General features: G+C 46.6%; 1 protein-coding gene across 9 annotated transcripts in view; it reads right to left on the reverse strand.

The window, feature by feature from the left end:
• Positions 1–18,294, reverse strand: part of LOC118505137 — a 51,128-nt gene that overhangs the window by 24,264 nt on the left and 8,570 nt on the right. For 8 of the 9 annotated variants that reach the window (XM_036040479.1, XM_036040485.1, XM_036040484.1 and 5 more), the window contains exons 4-8: positions 18,010–18,214; positions 14,764–14,883; positions 14,190–14,672; positions 13,853–14,114; positions 697–1,496 (exon numbers count right to left, since the gene is read on the reverse strand). In XM_036040479.1, coding sequence (XP_035896372.1) covers positions 697–1,496; positions 13,853–14,114; positions 14,190–14,672; positions 14,764–14,883; positions 18,010–18,214 — 1,870 coding nt within the window. The remainder of the gene's footprint in view (positions 1–696; positions 1,497–13,852; positions 14,115–14,189; positions 14,673–14,763; positions 14,884–18,009; positions 18,215–18,294) is intronic. The other variant, XM_036040486.1, reaches the window with a different exon arrangement.

The raw sequence follows: 18,294 nt of genomic DNA on the forward strand, positions 1-18,294 counted from the left end.
CAAAATTTTTCGTTTAATTAATATTAATCTTTATCCAAGGATATCACACCTTCATGTCACATCGTTCGATGATCGTGGAGTCAGTTCATGCATAGAAATAAAGCAGATCGTACATCGAACATGCAAAGCAAGAGCGTCAGAGTGTGTTAAGCAGAAACAAAACAGCGAGCCAAACCAAAGAATAACTGAGACTCTAGGAAGAGTAACACAGGTAACAATGCTAGATAACTTGGTGCTAAACCACTATCTGGTGAGCTTTCACCACCAACACTATCAGCTACTAGCGGTGCATTCCTGTAATGATGCTGTCGTTTCGTTTATCCGGCGATGATCCGCTGCGAAACACAAGCAATAATTAGTACGTCGGAAACGTGTGTACCAGCGTTGCATACATTCCGGCGCACGGGTCGAGGCGATCCACACGTTCGCGCAGCATCTTCGGAACCGGTAGTAGCTTGTTCCACAGACACGTTGTACGATTGCAGTTAGAGGGAGTTGGCCCCGTTTTGTCGTGCATTGTTCTGTACGTCATCAATGTCGTCAATGGTCGGTAGGCAACTCGTTCTCCCAAGTCCAAGTCCCAAGATTGTTTACATGTGTATGGGAAGATGTTTGTGCGGTGTATGTGTTTATGTTAGGGTTGTGAAGTTAGTGGAGATGTGTGACAAGTGTGTGTGTGTATGTGTGGCACTATACCTTTGGGCCATCGCCACGGTTCGAGTCTTCGCTACTGGTAAACGTGCTACTCGTATCAATGCCGGAATCTTTGGTCGCCGAGTCCTGGCTGCCCTGTCGTTCCGATTCCCACCGGGACCAATCGTCCGAGTCCTGCCCATCGAACCGGACCGTCTTCTTTCTGCGCTCGGTAAACCGCCGACTGTCGGCCGGTTCGTCCCAGTACGGATCCGGCTGCTCGGTCGCGGCCGGGCTCGTGCCGTAACGTGTGTGCGAATTCTGCGCCACAGGATGATGTCCCGTGGTACTGTGGCTGGAACCACCGCTGCTGCTACTGTTACACTGCTGATGATGATGGTGCGGTTGATGGTGCTGATGGTGCTGCTGCTGCTGCTGCTGCTGATACGGATGATGCTGACTGCTACTGCTGCTCCCGCTACTACCGCCGTGCAGGCCCTGCGGTATGGTGGCCGGACTCGGTGCCGCCGTACCCGATGGATGATGGAGCGAGGGATGATGCTGATGGGGCTGGTGATGGTGGTTAATACTATCGTAGGCCGTGGATGCAATAGTGCTCTCGCCGACCACCACCTGCGGCAGTGGCTGCTGCTGATGGTAGTCCCGCCCCAGCGGATCCGCCGACTGCTGGTAGTGATAGGGATGGGATGAATGCTGCGTCGACTGGGACGGTGATTGATATCGGTTGTGATTGGTACGATTGTAACTGTTGCGTTGCTGCACGTCCAGCTTTGTTGCTCGATAGTCGGTAAGGTTTGCGTTCAGTCGTGTGTGATTATCGAAATACTGTCTTTGGTGACCGGCTGGAAGAGAAATGGGTTCGAAAGCGGAACAACGCCTCAGCAACACTGCTTCTGTGTTTTTTTGTTTTGTTTGGTTTTCTTCAAAACTTCTTCAACTACTTCGTCTGCTTCGTTCACCTCAGTGTGCAAAGCATCCTTGCCACGCACATACACATACATAAGGTAAATCGCTACAACTTAGGGTTAATGTCAACACAACAAAACAAATCTAGCGATTGAGCTTTAAGATGAATTGTTTGTCGCATCGTCATCTTAATGGCTAGAAGTAATCTTAATTTTCAAGGTAACACAAATGAACGGAAAAGATCTCATTGGCTCAATCAAACCAATCCACAACCCATAGACCCCATAGACACTGTGAAGTTTCGCAGGAACCAAAGCTTTACACAGCTTTACCACGTCATAGCAAATAAAATCAATGAGTAACAACTTAAGAAAACAATGAAAACTTTAAACCAAATGTATTCCGAAATGTATTGATCTTAGTGCTAGAGATTGCTAACGCAACATCAGCGGTGCATGGTAAAACAAGTAACATCATGTGTGCAATTGGCTGCATTTCTGTCTGCAACTACTGACGAATGTATCTAGGCATCGACATCATTCTAGACGAGAAGAAAACTCAACCAACAATGTGACGAAAACATAAAACACAAACTCGCGTGTTGTACTATCGACGAAATGCTATCCAAATAAAACACAAACCGAAATTTTGGATAAGAAAGATAACTTATCAACCTATAGCTTGTGGGAGGTTTTCGCAGCAACATAGACGACGAACCCTTACTTGCACATTCAATCACAGACTGACAGATTTGATCAACTTTAACGGTGTAGTTAAGAAGAGTAATAGACAAAAGAAAGACAAGTAGGTAAGGAAATGGGAAAGTGCGAGAAAAATACATATAATTATACAGAGAAAGAAGGATAGACACAGGCACAGAACATTCCAATACGATAGCCAGAAGAAAGAAGTAGAAGAAAGTAGGTAGTATGGTAGTAGTATGCAAACTGATTGTTAGTCACAAACAGACACTTTGCTAACAGCTGATGATAGATAGAGGGATACACACGACACACACACACACATCCACCGTATCACAGTGTTGTACAAAACATTCACAGATAAAGCAGAGCAAATGGTGAGCGAAGTACATCAGGCTAGTAGTGAGAAAGATATGATGGAAACAGCTGAATTGCGAATCAGGTAGATTTAATAGAAAAATTTTAATCCAGTTTGGGTATTTCATTGCTGATAGCGTTGATGGTAGATAAAATTGGACCTTAATGATGGGACGTGAAATATGTTCTGATGTTATAATACAGTAAATGCACAACCGAAAAGAGGATCTCCAAAATTGAAAGAATATGTTTGGAACCCACATAAACGAGCTAGAAAAAGGCATGAAACCTTCAAATTGTGGTACTTTTAAAATCATTAATTTTTCATTTTTAAAACTCTTGATGGAGACGCCTGGTGGTTCATATAAATAAAGTCCATTTTTAAAATTTCTCACATTCTCATACACACCGACTCCAGTAATGGCAAACCAGTTATAAATATATTCATCATAGAGTCCTATCCACGGCGGCCGACCAGTCTCAGTCAATCATGCAATAACACAGAAATCAAAAATACTTCCAGCACTGCTAAGCTCGCTACCGGAACCACTTGACGTTCGCTAAGTGTGCGGCGTGTGACGTACATCACTCAGCATGCTTACTGCGGTCGGGACTGTTTGTAGCAAGAGGAAGACTACGTAAGAGATGAAGCGCTGTTCTCCGCACAAGAGTAACATGCTGTTACATCAATGCCATCGCAGACCTTGACAAACCTCCCCGGGAAAGAGGCACGGCAGAAAAGCCTCGATTTGAGGGCACTTCTAGGCTACATACACACTCCAAACCCAGAAGTTCTACTTGTCACACGGTTGCCCCGTTGGTGTTCGGTTTCATCCAATGATCGACCGATAGAAACGATTCGGTGTAGAGCACATGTACCTTCGTATAATTACACTCACACATCTGCACCGCTCTTCAATCTCTGCTTGAACGGTGATTCATTGTTTCAGCGCTGTATGGCAGGGTTAGCATTAACAAGCCACACATTCCACGGACGATAAAAAAACCGGGCAAGAACAACTTTGGCCTCCTGGACACAAAAAAAAAAGTTCCCGATTCACAGATGATGCCAAGCACGAACGCTCCTGCTGTAAAGGATGTGCGACGTGGTCAAAGTTTTACCCACCGTGAAGTGCAACGGGAACAGTGAGCAAAAAAAGGAGCAGCGATTTCGCCAGCACGAGCCCACCCCATGAAAAGCGACAATTGGGTCATCGATAAACGATCTGCCGTTTATGTGTTTGCAATTTTTTCAATATCAATCCATCGGAAGGTCAGGTCACGGTGGGAAAGGATTAGTAGAAGAAGATTCTGTATTCTACAGGGACACCGGGCCAGCTATATTTAGCGCCGTAAACGTCGCAAGTCACGAGCGATCTCCAGCCGGTATTAGCGAAGAAGCCTTAGGGCTGAACCTACTGGAACGGACCGGGCCCAACAGCAGCAACAACAGCAACAGCAAACCAACCACACGGCACGCACTCGCCCATTCCATAACGGGCGTATCAAAACAGTAAGGTGGTTTAGCACACCGCCGTACGATGCTGTTTCAACGCGGATAAAAATAGTTCAACACATCAAATGTAAAAATAAACCCAGCTGCACCTCCCCTGTACTGGCGCTGGCTGATAATGTTCGCTGTACCACCGCCATAGTGCTTGAGTGCAATAAAACAAGTTGCTGCTGGAAGAAAATAAATAAAATTAGCCTCCAGAGCAGACTGTTGCGTGCCACCTTCGTGGCCAATAATATCCAGTTGGACGTAAAGCGGGCCTCCGAATGCTGACCGCACATTTCCACAGGGTCAGTAAATTTCGTTTTACGAATTACATCGCTACGAGTTAGCTGAAAATATATCTAATCGCTTTTGGGTAAACTCGTTTGTTTGTTTGAGGCTAAAATGTTCATTCCAATACCAAAAAAATAGCTTCAGTTGTTCCTTTTCCACTAGAAACTTTGTGATCATTCGAATTATTGTTTCTTCATCAGATCGATTGCTTATTCAATAATCTTGAATTCAATAATAATACTCTTTCTTACGACGTTTTCCTCCCATACAAAGCCAAATCCAATTTGCGAACCACACTTCGATACTAATTTGCATTCGAAAACATTCTAATTCGCTGCACCAAAACTACCCTACGAACCATCCTCAGCGGAGATGCCACACTGGTTGGAAAACAAATGCAACAAACTGCACCATCGATCCGTTTGTAGTACCTCTACGGAAAAGACGGAACCAGGCCCAAAATCTAGTCGAACCGATATGGTAATAGATATTGGCAGAAAATCATTAATTTGGCAGCAAACTGTCGAATGGTGGTGGCGTGAAATTGAATATGCATTCATAAACACTCCGTTGGTTGCGATTTGGATGCCTTTCAAAGCTTTCACTTTGCCGTAGACTGTATGTAAGCACCATTTATGGTGAGTCCATACAAATGGATGAGAAGTTTACGAGCAAACATTTTCCTTTCGATGGACGTTCTTATTCAATTTATTCGAATTGAAAGCGTCTTGTGTGTTTTGTAGGATAGAAACAATTTTAATTATGCTTTCCTTGTACTACGATGGACACGCATGGTTGTTTGTAGTCTAATGGAGACGCATGGTGTTTTGTGGAAATAAAGCCTTTCACCTATAACTGTATTGCGATTCTAGTAACATTTTTAAATTGCTTTAAATCAATCCTCGAGTATGATCCCAATTCTCCATTGGGGGATAATCACATCAGCTCATTATCGAATGTGGGCATTGGTAAGCAATTTCTTAACAGGTTCATTAGAGAGAGAGAGACATTGAAATGAAGCCGATGTAGGTCAGATAAGACGCCACTTCACTGCTTAGACTTCCCCGGGTCTTCTCGACCCGAAGAAAATCGACCGGACTCACGTGGCTGATGTGTAAAAATAACAAATTATCCTATACATGACTGCAGTGGCATAACGAAGCCATGTGAAACTGCCCAATACGTTTTCTTTTTGCGCTCCACCGCTTTTTCCGACTAGCCCGATCTTCCACAGAACATTCCCCAGAACCATACAATACCATGCACGGTTCTTACTTACATCATTACGGTACGGTGGAATCTTCGCAACGTCTGCTATGGCTTGAAGAAGATCTTCTTCGTTGGTAAGCTTTCTTTCGTTCAACAATCGATAGCTATTCCACAACCGAGCCAATAATGAGCGTTGTAGTAGACGGTGCGAAATCGCTCGAAAAAGATCGCGAAACGGCAATCCAATTTTCTTCAATAATCTCTTTGTCCGTTCGTGCCCGTGGTGCACTAGTGTCATTTGCAAATGCGGTTTGGTGACAACTTTGTTGGTGACCAGTTGCAGAAACCAGGTAAAACAGTAGAATACAGGGAGAGGACTGCAAAGTTCCTTCTTTTGTGGATGGAGTTTAAAGATTTTACAACAAATTTGGTTCTTCAAAAATGTTTTTTTGAAATTAGATGTGTGCTTAAGTAATAAATTTCATAAAGACAAAAAACAAGTTTTAAATAACAAGAAATGGATAACGTTCACAAACAAAAATTCTATTTTACTCAACGAACAACTTTGTGTAGAGTGTTTCGATTTCAGAATAATTCAATTAGGACAACAAGCACTTAAATAAACGATACCAAAACACACTAAAATCGAGCTTAATTTTATCTCATGAGCTTGATGTACGGATCAACGAGTAGATAAATGGTTTTGTGTTGTGTCGGAGCGGTGTGTCGGTAATGAAATGATAGTACGATTGACTGTTTTATAACAAAAAGCAACACTCACATTTTATCAGGTCTCTGTAGCCTCGCTAGGAAAATAAGTCAAGCATCTGTAGTACAGTCAACGCGTACACAACACACAACAAAGCTGTATCGTAACATCATCCACTGGTTTGATTACTTCAATAGATAAACTTCAATTTTGGACACAATGTAGATTTCTCATAGCTTCTTCCGGCTAATTTTACTACATCCGGTGTAATTGTGCATGCACTGCTTGACTTGCACCTTTATTTTGCACAATAAACCAACGTTACCTCACGCAGCGCCTATTGGCATTCGGAGCCGAAAGTATGGGACTTTACACGTTTTCCAAATTTCCAGGTATTGGTAAGGCGAGATATTGTCTTGTTTTTCCACCTTTTTTTTGCAACAGAGGGGTGTGATATCAAACACCACCACCAGCATTGGATCTCTCGTTTTCGCCTGCTTTTGCTCTCTTTCCTCTTTCCTAACACCCGTCAGCGTGTCTGTAGATCCTCGACCCCGGAAAGGGAGAAGTTTATTTTTAGACACCGAACCGAACCGTACCGATGCCGCGTCGATGGAGCTGAGTTCGCTCGTTCGGCACTCACCGCGACACAAAGCGAACTTCAAACATCCTTTTACTTCCGATGCATTACCACGACACAGGTACGACCACACGTACAAACACCCCTATCACACCCAAACTGCGTGCGTTATCAACACAATACACAATCTCTGGTCTGGTCTCTTTGCCGGTCTCGCCGCCACAACTCGATCGTTTGTCGCAGTATCGCTCTTTCCACTACTTCTGGTCTTCCTGCGATCCTCATAGCCTGGTCTTTCTGAACAACATCTACACCACTAAACACGGTTGAGATCTCTCGTTGTGTGTGTATGTGTTTGTGTTTCCGCTCTCGTTATATTAAATTATATTGCGTATTTACGATCACAGAACTTCCTCGAAAAACGGCTTTGCAACAAACAAAAACAAAGTCCAAATTGTTTGTACGCACCCACGGCACTCTCTTCGTACTGTCTCAATCTAACACCCAGCCAGAGTCCGTCCACGGGACGGAGAATCAAGCGTAGATTTCAACGACGCACATACACACTGTTTTTCTTTTTAACGGGAGCCGTTTTCGGCACGGATTAGCCACGACGAGAGCAAAATGTGTAGGGAGCGGGCTAAAAATAGCATCATTCCCGTCCGACTGGTTCTATTGTTATTTACTCACAAAACCGTCCCGGGATACGCGGATACGCAGCCTCGATTCAGGATGTCGCACTAACCGTACGCACCTCGTTTCGTTTACGCTAGCGTACTATTAAACACACGGAAACCACTGTGCGACGGTACGGTTGCATACTTGTAGGCGCTGTAAGAGTTTGAAGCATATTTCACTTGCTTCTCTGGTGGGTGGCCATCATCGGGCCTGCAAGCATCATGTGACGAATATTCCGCACTGACTCCTTTTCGGGCTCAGGGATAGGAGCACCATCAAGGACATTCACCGGAATGGATCCTTGGGCTTAGTCTCTCCGGTGCACGATACCGACCCGGACCGAAACTTTGTCAACAAAGTTTCACCAACCGTGCACGTTTGTCCACGTTTGACCACCGAAAATTGATCCAAAATCGAACCGACCGACGCACCGACTTTTTCAACCGTTTTTATCCTTTTGCCCAAAATGTGTCCTCGCACACTCTCACACTCTCACACAGCTGAGGGCACAATCAAACTCAAATTTTGCTCTCTCCTGATGGGGTTTTTTTTTTTTTGCTTCTTCCCACTTGCCGTGCACTTCTTCGCTGTACATGTGTGCTTTTACGGATTTCGTGTGTTTCGGTGAGTGTTTTTGTGTTCGTGTGTGTGTGTGGGTTTCAATGTTTTTTTCCTCTTGTTCATATCTTCCCACTAGCATCACAGCTCTGTCTTTCTCTCGCGCGCGCTTTTGGCCTACGCTGGCACGATGCGGAACGGCGTGAATGGTCAATTCTTCCGGCAATCGATAATTTCCGGTGCAAAGCTGTTTTCCTTCAAACTGTGTAGAACCCCCACCGAAGGCACACGGGGCACACTGTCACACGCGCGCACACACTCACACACACTAACGCGCGTCCTGGAAGACACATATGCGCATCCATGCAGCTGGATACGATCGAGGATGCAATCGAGGATGCATGTACGGTCGTAAGCTCCCGAAAGTTAGCTCCTCAGTCTGGCAATAGAGGCATGTGGTTCCATCTTTTCCACAGATCTATTACACTCTTGCTTTTCTCACCAACTTATCATGGGAAAATCTTTGCTCTGAATGCACAGAAAGACATGATTTGCATCTCACCTTACACTGCAATTGTTAAACACACCAACTATTCCGCTTTTTCACCACACTTCCGGAATACTTCCAACCTCACAATGGTTTCCAGTAGAGGAAAACTAAAACACACTTTCACTCTGTTATTTCACGCCCAACCCGTACACGAAAAGCCACGGAGGGCATAGAAAAATCCGTCCAATCCACACGATATCGTTCACCAGCGGCATAATCTTTTCGCCCTTAAGCTGAACCCGGTGAACAACCTCAATATGGCACTGGCCTGACTCACAGTTCCTCACACTGTCCGGCAGAGCTTAAACCACATTCATACCGCATCGACACCGTTCCTCACAATAACTGCGCCCAAAGCAGCGCAAAAAAAAACTTCTTCTCCGGCTGTGTGTCCTTATTTATCGTTTTCAGTAAGCGAACCGAAAAACTGGGAATTCGGTTCGGTTCCGCTGGTTCCGAAACACTGACACGTTCGGCGGCTAGCGAAGGACTGAACCTCGGCGGTGGACTCGGAAAAATTTACATACACTGCAAACGGTCCTGGCCCGGTTCGCTACGCGCGCTCATGCCTGCTCGCTTGCTTGCTTGCTTTGGCTGCTTTTCGGACAGGCGGGACCGAAGCGACCAGTGCCAAACTTATACGCACCGGCGCTCATCAATTACCGTACCGGTGAGTTACTCGGTTTGGTAATTTCGGAGACCTCCAATCCCGAAAGAGAGGCTAATGAGGCTCTGCTGAGCTGCCAGAGAAGAGAGCACTACGGCGTGAGTTCCATCACCGACAGGGACTGACAGGATGGTGACGATTTCGTTCATATCTTATTGGGATTCTTTTACGAACAGTGTAACATTTCTTACTCATTTACTGGACAAACCGTGTTTCATGCTTCAAAACGCTATGGTGCCCTTTTCTTGATCAGGTGTTAATTTTCGTAAAATGTTTACTGCTACAAGCTTTTGTTTCCAAACGTACGGCAATCGATTTCTCTCTCTATGCTGTCAGAATTTTACTCATCTCTAGCTACTATCATCTCCCTCTCTTTCTCTTTTCTTGCTCTTGCTCTCTCGCTCTCTCCTAATATTCACATGTAATTCCCTTCCGAAAAGATAAAAAAGTAACGCCAAAGAGCAAATGATCTGTTCTGGCCACTATTGTTTTGGTTGTTTCGTACCATCTCCCTTTCTTTCTCTCTCTCTTTCCGCATCAACACCTTAGTTCTTTACAAACGTTGGGGCGAGAAAAAAAAAATCAATATCTTCGCATCGGGGACGCAATAATCAAACCAAACCCTACGTATCTACGTCAGCAGACGGTAAGAAGCGTATCGGCAAGCGCCCAAAGACGTCAACATGCAGAAGCCAAGGAGAATCCATGGTTTTCCTGTGCCGCTGACTATGCCCGCAAGTCACTCATGGCAACGGTGTGCGAAGAGCGCGTTGGAGAGGGTTGGTCCTGCATGAAAGCGTCCATGCGTCCATGGGTTCCACGATGGGGGAACCCGTTTCCTTCCCTTCAAGCGACCGGGATTGGCTTCACAGCGAGAGACCGTGCGAGAGTAAGGACGCCACTCAGCATCCTCGTCCAAGGTCATTGATATGAATTTATTAATTGGATATCTACTCTTTGGATAGCACTTTGAATTACTTCAAATACGCATACACACAAACACATTCCAATAGTAAAAGATTGTTCAACTCGGTAAAAGAGAAATTAAGAAGAAATTCGAATAGTGTTTCTACTTGGAAGCATTATTCACTGCACAGTGAGCAAGGCAGACAGAGTGCTCTCGATTTTACAGCCCATGCACGTGCTAGCGCTGTGGGCAGTAATTGCTATCCCGTATGCGTCGGTGACACTGTGTGTACCTCGGTGCGCTTACCAACACCACCGCAACCGAGCGAATCCAGTTGTCAATGGGAAAAGTTCCAGCACGTCACACATTTACACACAAGTAAAAAAGGCGTTCGGTTTTGGACGGGCTCGAGAATGGAACCGACTGTATCCATCCAACCACCATACAAAATTGACGTCAGGATTGCCTACACACACGACGGCACACGGCTAATCCTTCACCATACGGATGTATCGGTGCGGCCCGGCAACATCGAAAGAAGAAGAAATTCATATTCAAGCACTCGGTTCGCCAGTGCGAGGTGTCATTAAATCGCAATCAATTTCAACCTATGACGTGGATGACATTACTCGATGAACTGAACCGGGCACCAGACGTCTCCATCGCTGACGGGCCGTTCAGTGAAAATTTGAGAACAAAAAAAAAACAATTAATTATTTTCGATCGAACCGTAACGCTTTCTTTTGTGCAACCTCCGCACATGCGAACCTTTGCAAGCATGAAGAGATCATCTCGGCTTCAATATGCTGCATCTTATCGCAAGCTGCAGTATTGTTCCTGATTTTCTGTACGACCCGTTTTTCCAGTACCTCAGGCGCATCATGGCACAATCTAGCCATCAGCAGACAGGGCTACCTCTACGGGAAACCTTACAATTAGCTACACTGATTGCACCGATCACACACACACACACATCGGCATCTGATTTGGTGCAATCTTATCTGCTGCCACAAACTGGCCCCATTTCCCAAAGGAAGACTCGAAAATTCTGACCACAATCAATATGTCGAACACTCGAGCACAAAAGCGGCAAACTTTGCAGCACACACGATCTATTGTATTGCGACCCAGCAACATACTTTACCCATCGCAGCCAAGCGCAAGGTCCCGAAGCAACTCCATTACAGTGCAGCGGAACGGGCGCAGTGTGCATGTTCACATTATTACTATTATTGCACATCTTCATCGTCTATAATGAAATTTATAACAGCAAATAATTTACGAGCGCTGCGAGCAAAAGGGCCAACCACCTCAGCCAGCCAGAAATGGGACGCAAGCGGAGGTTTTGTGTTGCACAAAACTTCCACCGAAAAATAGGCCACCAGCGCCAACTGGAGCATAGGGGCACAAAAGTGATAGTGGCCCTGACAGAGAGCAGGTGGTAGCGGGTTGGTAGGCGAGCAACAACAACAACAGCAAAGACCCCAAAAAAAAGGGAACTTTTGCTTCAAGATACTGCAGTAGCATAGAGATACCGCACCCGTTGTTGGTTGCTGCTGATATCGTGGCCTGGCGCTCAACAGCACACGCCGTTGAGCCCCTTACACATGCAGACGAACAATTGCATAGCCGATGGTGTGCAGGAGGCGAAAAAATTGCAACCTCTATGAAAAGCGAGCGGTTGCGGCTCTCCTGCTCAGGCAGTACAAAGAAACGGACCATAACCCTGTGGTAAATGGTAGTTGACAGTTTCTTTCCAATTTTTCCCATGCACGGGCCCGACCGGGGGCTCCATTTGTCTCGTCTTACACCGGGGCACGTGCAGATAAAGATGCCCCCGAAGACGTTACAGGGAGACGAGAGGAGCAAAAGGGCGCGATGGGTGGTGTAGTCCGAGGGAGTGAGAGTGAGGTGGAAAAGTGAAATGCAACAACGGCAGAAAGCCAATTGACGATGCAATGAAACGTGCACCCCGTGTACATGGGAAGACGTTCGGGTGAAGCCACTTAGTCAGCGACAGAAGCGACTGCCCGGGAAACACTTGGGTGAGGGAGCAAAAGAGACGAGCCAACCACCCCCCCCCCCCCCCATTACAAAGCAACTGACAGAAGTCATAGCAACCGGGCCACGAAGGCACCCGGGGAATGCGTCCGGGGGCCGTGGAGTTGTGCGAACAAAGTAAGACATTCTCCACTGTCGGCCACGTACGTCGCCTTGTCTTCCAGCTTCGCTAGCGCAAGTGTCTCCGTGCGTGGATGTGTGTTTGCTGGAGACACACAGGTTTTGTGTGTGTGTGTGTTCTCTTTTTACTTCTTTGTTCGTTGCACTCCGCAAACGCGAACGAGACGAACGCGGTCCTGACCTACAAAAACCTTGGAGAACAAAGCGAATTAAGGGAGGAATTAAAGAAAGGTCGGTTCTTGTAGGGCTGCGAGGTACACATATACACACACTCACACAAGCACACCGCGAAACATATGGAAACGGACGTGCGATGTTCCAGACAAATAAATTGTGAGCGGGGTTGCCCAAAACCCATCGATTGTGGGCCAAACGGGCCATATGAAGTACTGATTTAAAACTGAGTGCGGATCAATGCAAAGGTCGTACGAGCATTCGTGCACATTACTGCGAGCTCAATTCTACATAAAGTTGCTAGTCTTGAGGCTAGCGAGCATACTTTAAATACTCTTTCAGGCCCGAAGAACGGGCGCTTCCTACGAGAACCGTGCCTTAAATAGCATACCGTCCTATTCAAACAGAGCGCCGAATGGGACGAATTGACGTTGACAAGCTTTCAGCTAATTAGATGGCTACAGAATGCTAAATGTCATCGCCATCCTACGCCGTTACAGCTCGTAGATTTTCGTAAATCGCACAAATCATCGGCGATGCTCCAAACTTTCACGCTTTGCGTCAGGCTGAGAAAAATCCGATCATTTGTAAATGTTATACTTAATTTCTATTTCATAATTAAAAACCCCTCCAATTTGGACGAAACCAACGGACATGGAAGGAATTTTAGAAACCGAAGCCTACCGTATACCATATTTTGCTAGCGAGAAGGCAGTGAAAGTTAGCAAAGGAAATCATTCAATGGAACTGTCTGAGGGAAGCGAACGTTTAACGTCATACGCGGCTTCGGTGCGCGTGACGTACGCTACTTAGCTAAGTGCCCTCATTTTGGCCTGGCTGCGTCATTCCTTGCCTAGAAACGCACGCAAAAAGCCTTCGCTCCGCAATCGAAACTACTTTTCTCCGAAACAATTTTGTATCCGAAATCATAACGACACAAACAGAGGCGAGAAACAGAAAACAAAACCAACAACAAAAAAACAAACACAACACGAAAGTAGAAAATACTTTCACACTAAACGCTAGCGGAAACACTAAAGAGATAAAGTGAAAGCATATTTGAGAACCGACGTACTATACCGCCCGGGTTCCCTTGTTGGAGATAAGGAACGGCAAGCAGTACAGTACGAGCGAAAACATAAGGGAAAACAAACATAGGCTCGTGGAAACGAAGGGACCTCTGGCCGATGGTTGAACGTCAGGGTCACACAGATAAAGCGCCGCAAACTTACCTTCGAACTCCGGCGTGGAGCGAATGTCCTCATCGGAGCTGCTGAAGGACCGTTGCTGGGGCAGGTACGGGCCACCGAGCGGTCGCTTGTGGGATTTGGTGGGCTCGGGTGGAAGATGGACGCCACCAACGCCACCAACACCGCCACCTCCCAGACCGCTACTACCGTGGGCCGAGCTGGATTGGAGCGATTCGGCGTAGTGTTGCTGCTGTCGCGGATGTACCAGATGTGGATGGGTGCGCATGAGATCTTCAATTTCACTCTGCGAAATGTTGAGGATGTACGTCACAATGGACCGGATTAATTGAGGATCAGTTGAGAGTAGCTCCAAACCTACCTGATAGTAGCTGGGATCATCATGACCATACCCGCCCAACGACCCACCACCACCTCCAGCATGGGTGATGTGAACCTGGGGAGTCATTGAATGTTGCCCACCGTACGGACCTCCACCAACACCTCCTCCGTGTTGCATCGGTGGCTGAGGAAGTTGCGAATGCTGTCCGTACGATCCACCGTACCCAACGCCCTGCTGACCTCCGGCCCGTCCACCGTACATCCCTACCTGCCCGTGACCCATCTGCTGCATCCGTCCCATCTGCTGCTGGTGATGGCCGGGTGACATCATCATGTCCATCCCGCTACCATCCGACTGGGATAGCCGGCGGGTCGGTGGATCTTGCTGGCTGTACTGGCGACGCAACTGGCTGTTGGCCCGTTGCATCGGATTGTTCTCCTTTTCCGCCGCGCTACGTGCCCGCTCCAGCTTGGGCCGCTTGTCGGAGGGATCGTGCGGATCGAGCATCGTTTGGGGTAATGTCTGGGAATCAAGGAGCAAGGAGCAGCCAACGAGGCACGTTGAAGCAATTGGGCAATTAGAAAAAAAAATCATTTTGAAAGAAGACACTTACCCTCGGATCACCTTCCTGCCTTCGTATCACCCCATCCGGGCTGGTGCTCTTGTTCATCCATTGACCCGTCTTTGATAGGAGTTCCTGCTTTTTCCTACACACTATGCATACCCATATGACCTGTGAAAGTGTGTGAAAGTGATGGAGTTGAAGTGATTTTAGCATATAGACATTGTTAAACTAACTCTGATTATTATTTCAGATATTTTAAGCTTTTTTTTAATTTCATCTATCCACCTAGACTTTCATCTGTAGCTGGATCCGACTTACACAAAAACGACCCGTATGGGATTAGAAACTTGCCTGTCTGGGATTCGAAGGACCTAGCGTTGATTGCCTTGTGCTCTAGCCACTAAACGAATATCAACAGATTTAATGTCACTACTATTTTAATTAGTCATTTTATATTTCTGCCCAACAAAGTCCAAATCTGGCTCTTCTTCTTCCTCTTCTTTCTTAACACTAAAACTTTGTCAAGAATCTCCGAAATATGTCAAGCCTCTTTACCATAAAAAATGGAGGAAAAATAATTTAAATTCAAACTCTTTAATAAAAAACAGATTTCCATACATGTTCCTTGTCCCAAGCACGTCATCACTTTTGCTAGGGAAAAGGGAAATTCTTATCCCAAACGAACCGTCGTGACTCACGTGGATCGCCCATAGCGAAACACAATTATGCCCCGGAAAGCACAACTTGTGTATAAATTTTTAAATTTGATTTTCTGCGGTACCATGCCCCTATAAACGACTGTGTGCCGCTATTCCTCTGCTCGGTACGGTCCCACAAACCCGGCCGACATTAGAGCGAGCGTTCATCATGAGCTGTGCATTTTTACACACAGCTCGCATCCTTTACGACAACGTGCGTTGTTTTGATGCCAACAATTTAAACTCGCTGCGTATCATGAAATATTAACCATACGCCAAAACGGCACGCGGCAATTCCCTATTCGCGCACTCTCCCGAGGCAGGCCGAACACCCCTTTCTTCCTGTTGCCTCCCGTTTCTCCTGCCATCATTAGGACACGAGGTTCTACATTTGGGTCAGCGAAATCTCTCGAGGACTCGCCCGAGCGATGGGTTGCGCTCCCTTGGAGCCGCTTGGCAACTGTAAAGCGCAACTGCTCCAGAAAATCGGTCCACAAAAACAAGCCGCTTCACCAAAAACCGTTCAGACATAATGAATGAAAATCTTGCCTCGCTTCCCGATTTCCACGCCCACCCACCCCCATCACAACTCGTTTGAGCGAAATTAGTTTTCAATGATCCAATTTGGTGATGGCGATGGGAAACAGTTCGCCCAGCACATAAGGGGGAGGTCAAGAGTCTCGGCAGCGCTTCGACATGCTTCGGAGTTCGGAGCCAAAATAATAATTATTACTTTGCCATCTTCGTCCGTGGCACACCACACCGCTCCGGCGCAAAAAGCATTTCCACGAAAAAGGAAATGAAACGAACAGGCGGCCGGAAAGCTCGACCCGGACCTCCATTTTTGTGAGGCGTAGTGGCTACTGCCACTTCAGATTTTCGTCATATTTCATCGACGCCGACGATCGAGCTGTTGTAGCCGACACCCGGTCGACACTCATCCCCTTCCCTCTCCCCCCCCCCCCTCCCCGTTGCGTCGAGCCACCTAACAGATACGGCTCGCCACGGCCTGTGTTAATAGTCAGTCAAACTGTCCGTCTCGTGGCACCATCCTCTTCCCCGCTTCCTTGAGCATTGACAACAGCGGGAGAGAAAAAAGGCGTACCAATCCGTTGCTAACCGAGATCCGTTGGTTGGAGGCTGTGAAGGAAGGTCGATGTCGCTAGACAGCCGGACAGCCGACGATCAGTGCCGTGCGTAGCATATGCGGATTTAATTTTTGGAGAAAACTGGCACCAGCATTCTGGGCGCCTATGCTGATGAGCCCAGCCAAGCTCGAAGCTCGCCCGCCGACTCAGATTTGGATGCTCAGATCTCGTCTCATCACCGTACGGCGGAGACTCAACCAAGGCGTAACGATAATGACAAGGACGGAGACCAAATGAATGCCAGACTAGACACAGTGCATGCCACACACAAATACACACGACAAAGACAAATCGAACGCGAAAAGACGATGCGAGAGGGTTGGGCGGGTATTTAAAATTATGTTCACTTATATTATGCTCCCCACGCTCCGAAACGGCCCAGGGAGGTACCGTGCGCAGACCAGTGCGCCAGCAGCAGAAGAAATTGAAGCCAAAAATTATGACCCATGTAAATGGGCTTCCGGCTTGCCATTTTGGTGCCAAAGGCTTTTTGCCCATCACACACATTGGCGAGGCTCATTGTCCTGGGAATGCTCACTTTATTGGGCATCACCAAATCCGAATGTGTGAAATGTTCCGCAGCGGAATAGAAGCGACGATCGTTAACAAATCCAACGGTCGGTCAAAGCAGATTCACAATTCGCAAATCCGCCCGTTTCCTGTTCGTTCATAAATCAAAAATCAATAGAGAGTGAAAGACAGAAAGAGAGAGAGAGAGAGAGATAGAGGGGTGCATGATGGAAAGCTGCGTGGCAAGGGCTTTTGCTCCGAAATGACGTCATTTCATTCATTCGCATTGCTTTTCGTGCTAAGGTAGGCGGCCTAGGCAGTTAGCCTAACCCATCGTAAGTGGTGATGGTGTGTGGGAAGCAAAACGTGGTAAAGTTTTCATCTTCGATGACTTTCCACTCCGAGCAGCAGAGCGATACAGTATTGCCCTCCTCGTGCGCGCGTGCTCACGTTTCTTGTATGTGTTTTTCGTTTCTCTCGCTTTTCCTACTGCTTGTGGTTTTCGCTACTTTCCCTACCAACGTTTAGACATTATGGACTCGTTTTGGTTGCATATTGTTGTTCGCTTGTTTCGCTGAAGTAGCACAACGCCTGCTTCCGATTAGTCGGTGATGTGTTTCTAGGGAATCCTCGATCAATACTCGGCTTTACTGAGACGTGTCGTTTGACTAGCACGGTACCAAGATGTCTTGAATGAACATTGAAGTAATCGTTCTTTTAACGTGCTAGTGACAGTTGAGATATTCCTAGTTCAAGTAGATTTGTTTTTAAATATCGCCCCTAGAAGTATGCAATCTGCCTCCACTACAGCCCTCAGGATTTATGTCGAAATCGATCCCCTATCCTGCTAATTTAACTTCGATACCTTTTTATACTCTTTTTTAACTCTTTTTTAAACTCTTTTTGACCCAACTGAGAAAAAAGAGTAAAAGACTTACCTTATTGTTGCGTAGTGTTACTTTGCCACCGCATTTGGCACAGCAGCGAATGTTGCAGTAGTGACAGATGTGCCCGATACCGTCCGCGAACTTTGTCTTGAGGCAGATGTGACACGTGGCCTCCAGCTCGACTCCTGCCTTCTTCTGCTGCTCCGACTTCTGCCGGATCGAGTCGACGAGCGTCGCTACCTCGTCCTGTTTCCGTCTGTTAAAGCGAAATTGTACAAAAAAGATGGTTTTACGATTTAGAAAAATCTCCACCCTGTCATTAGTTTTATAAATTGT

The sequence above is a fragment of the Anopheles stephensi genome, chromosome 2, assembly GCF_013141755.1.
Source record: "Anopheles stephensi strain Indian chromosome 2, UCI_ANSTEP_V1.0, whole genome shotgun sequence".
NCBI classification, from domain to species: Eukaryota; Metazoa; Arthropoda; class Insecta; order Diptera; family Culicidae; genus Anopheles; species Anopheles stephensi.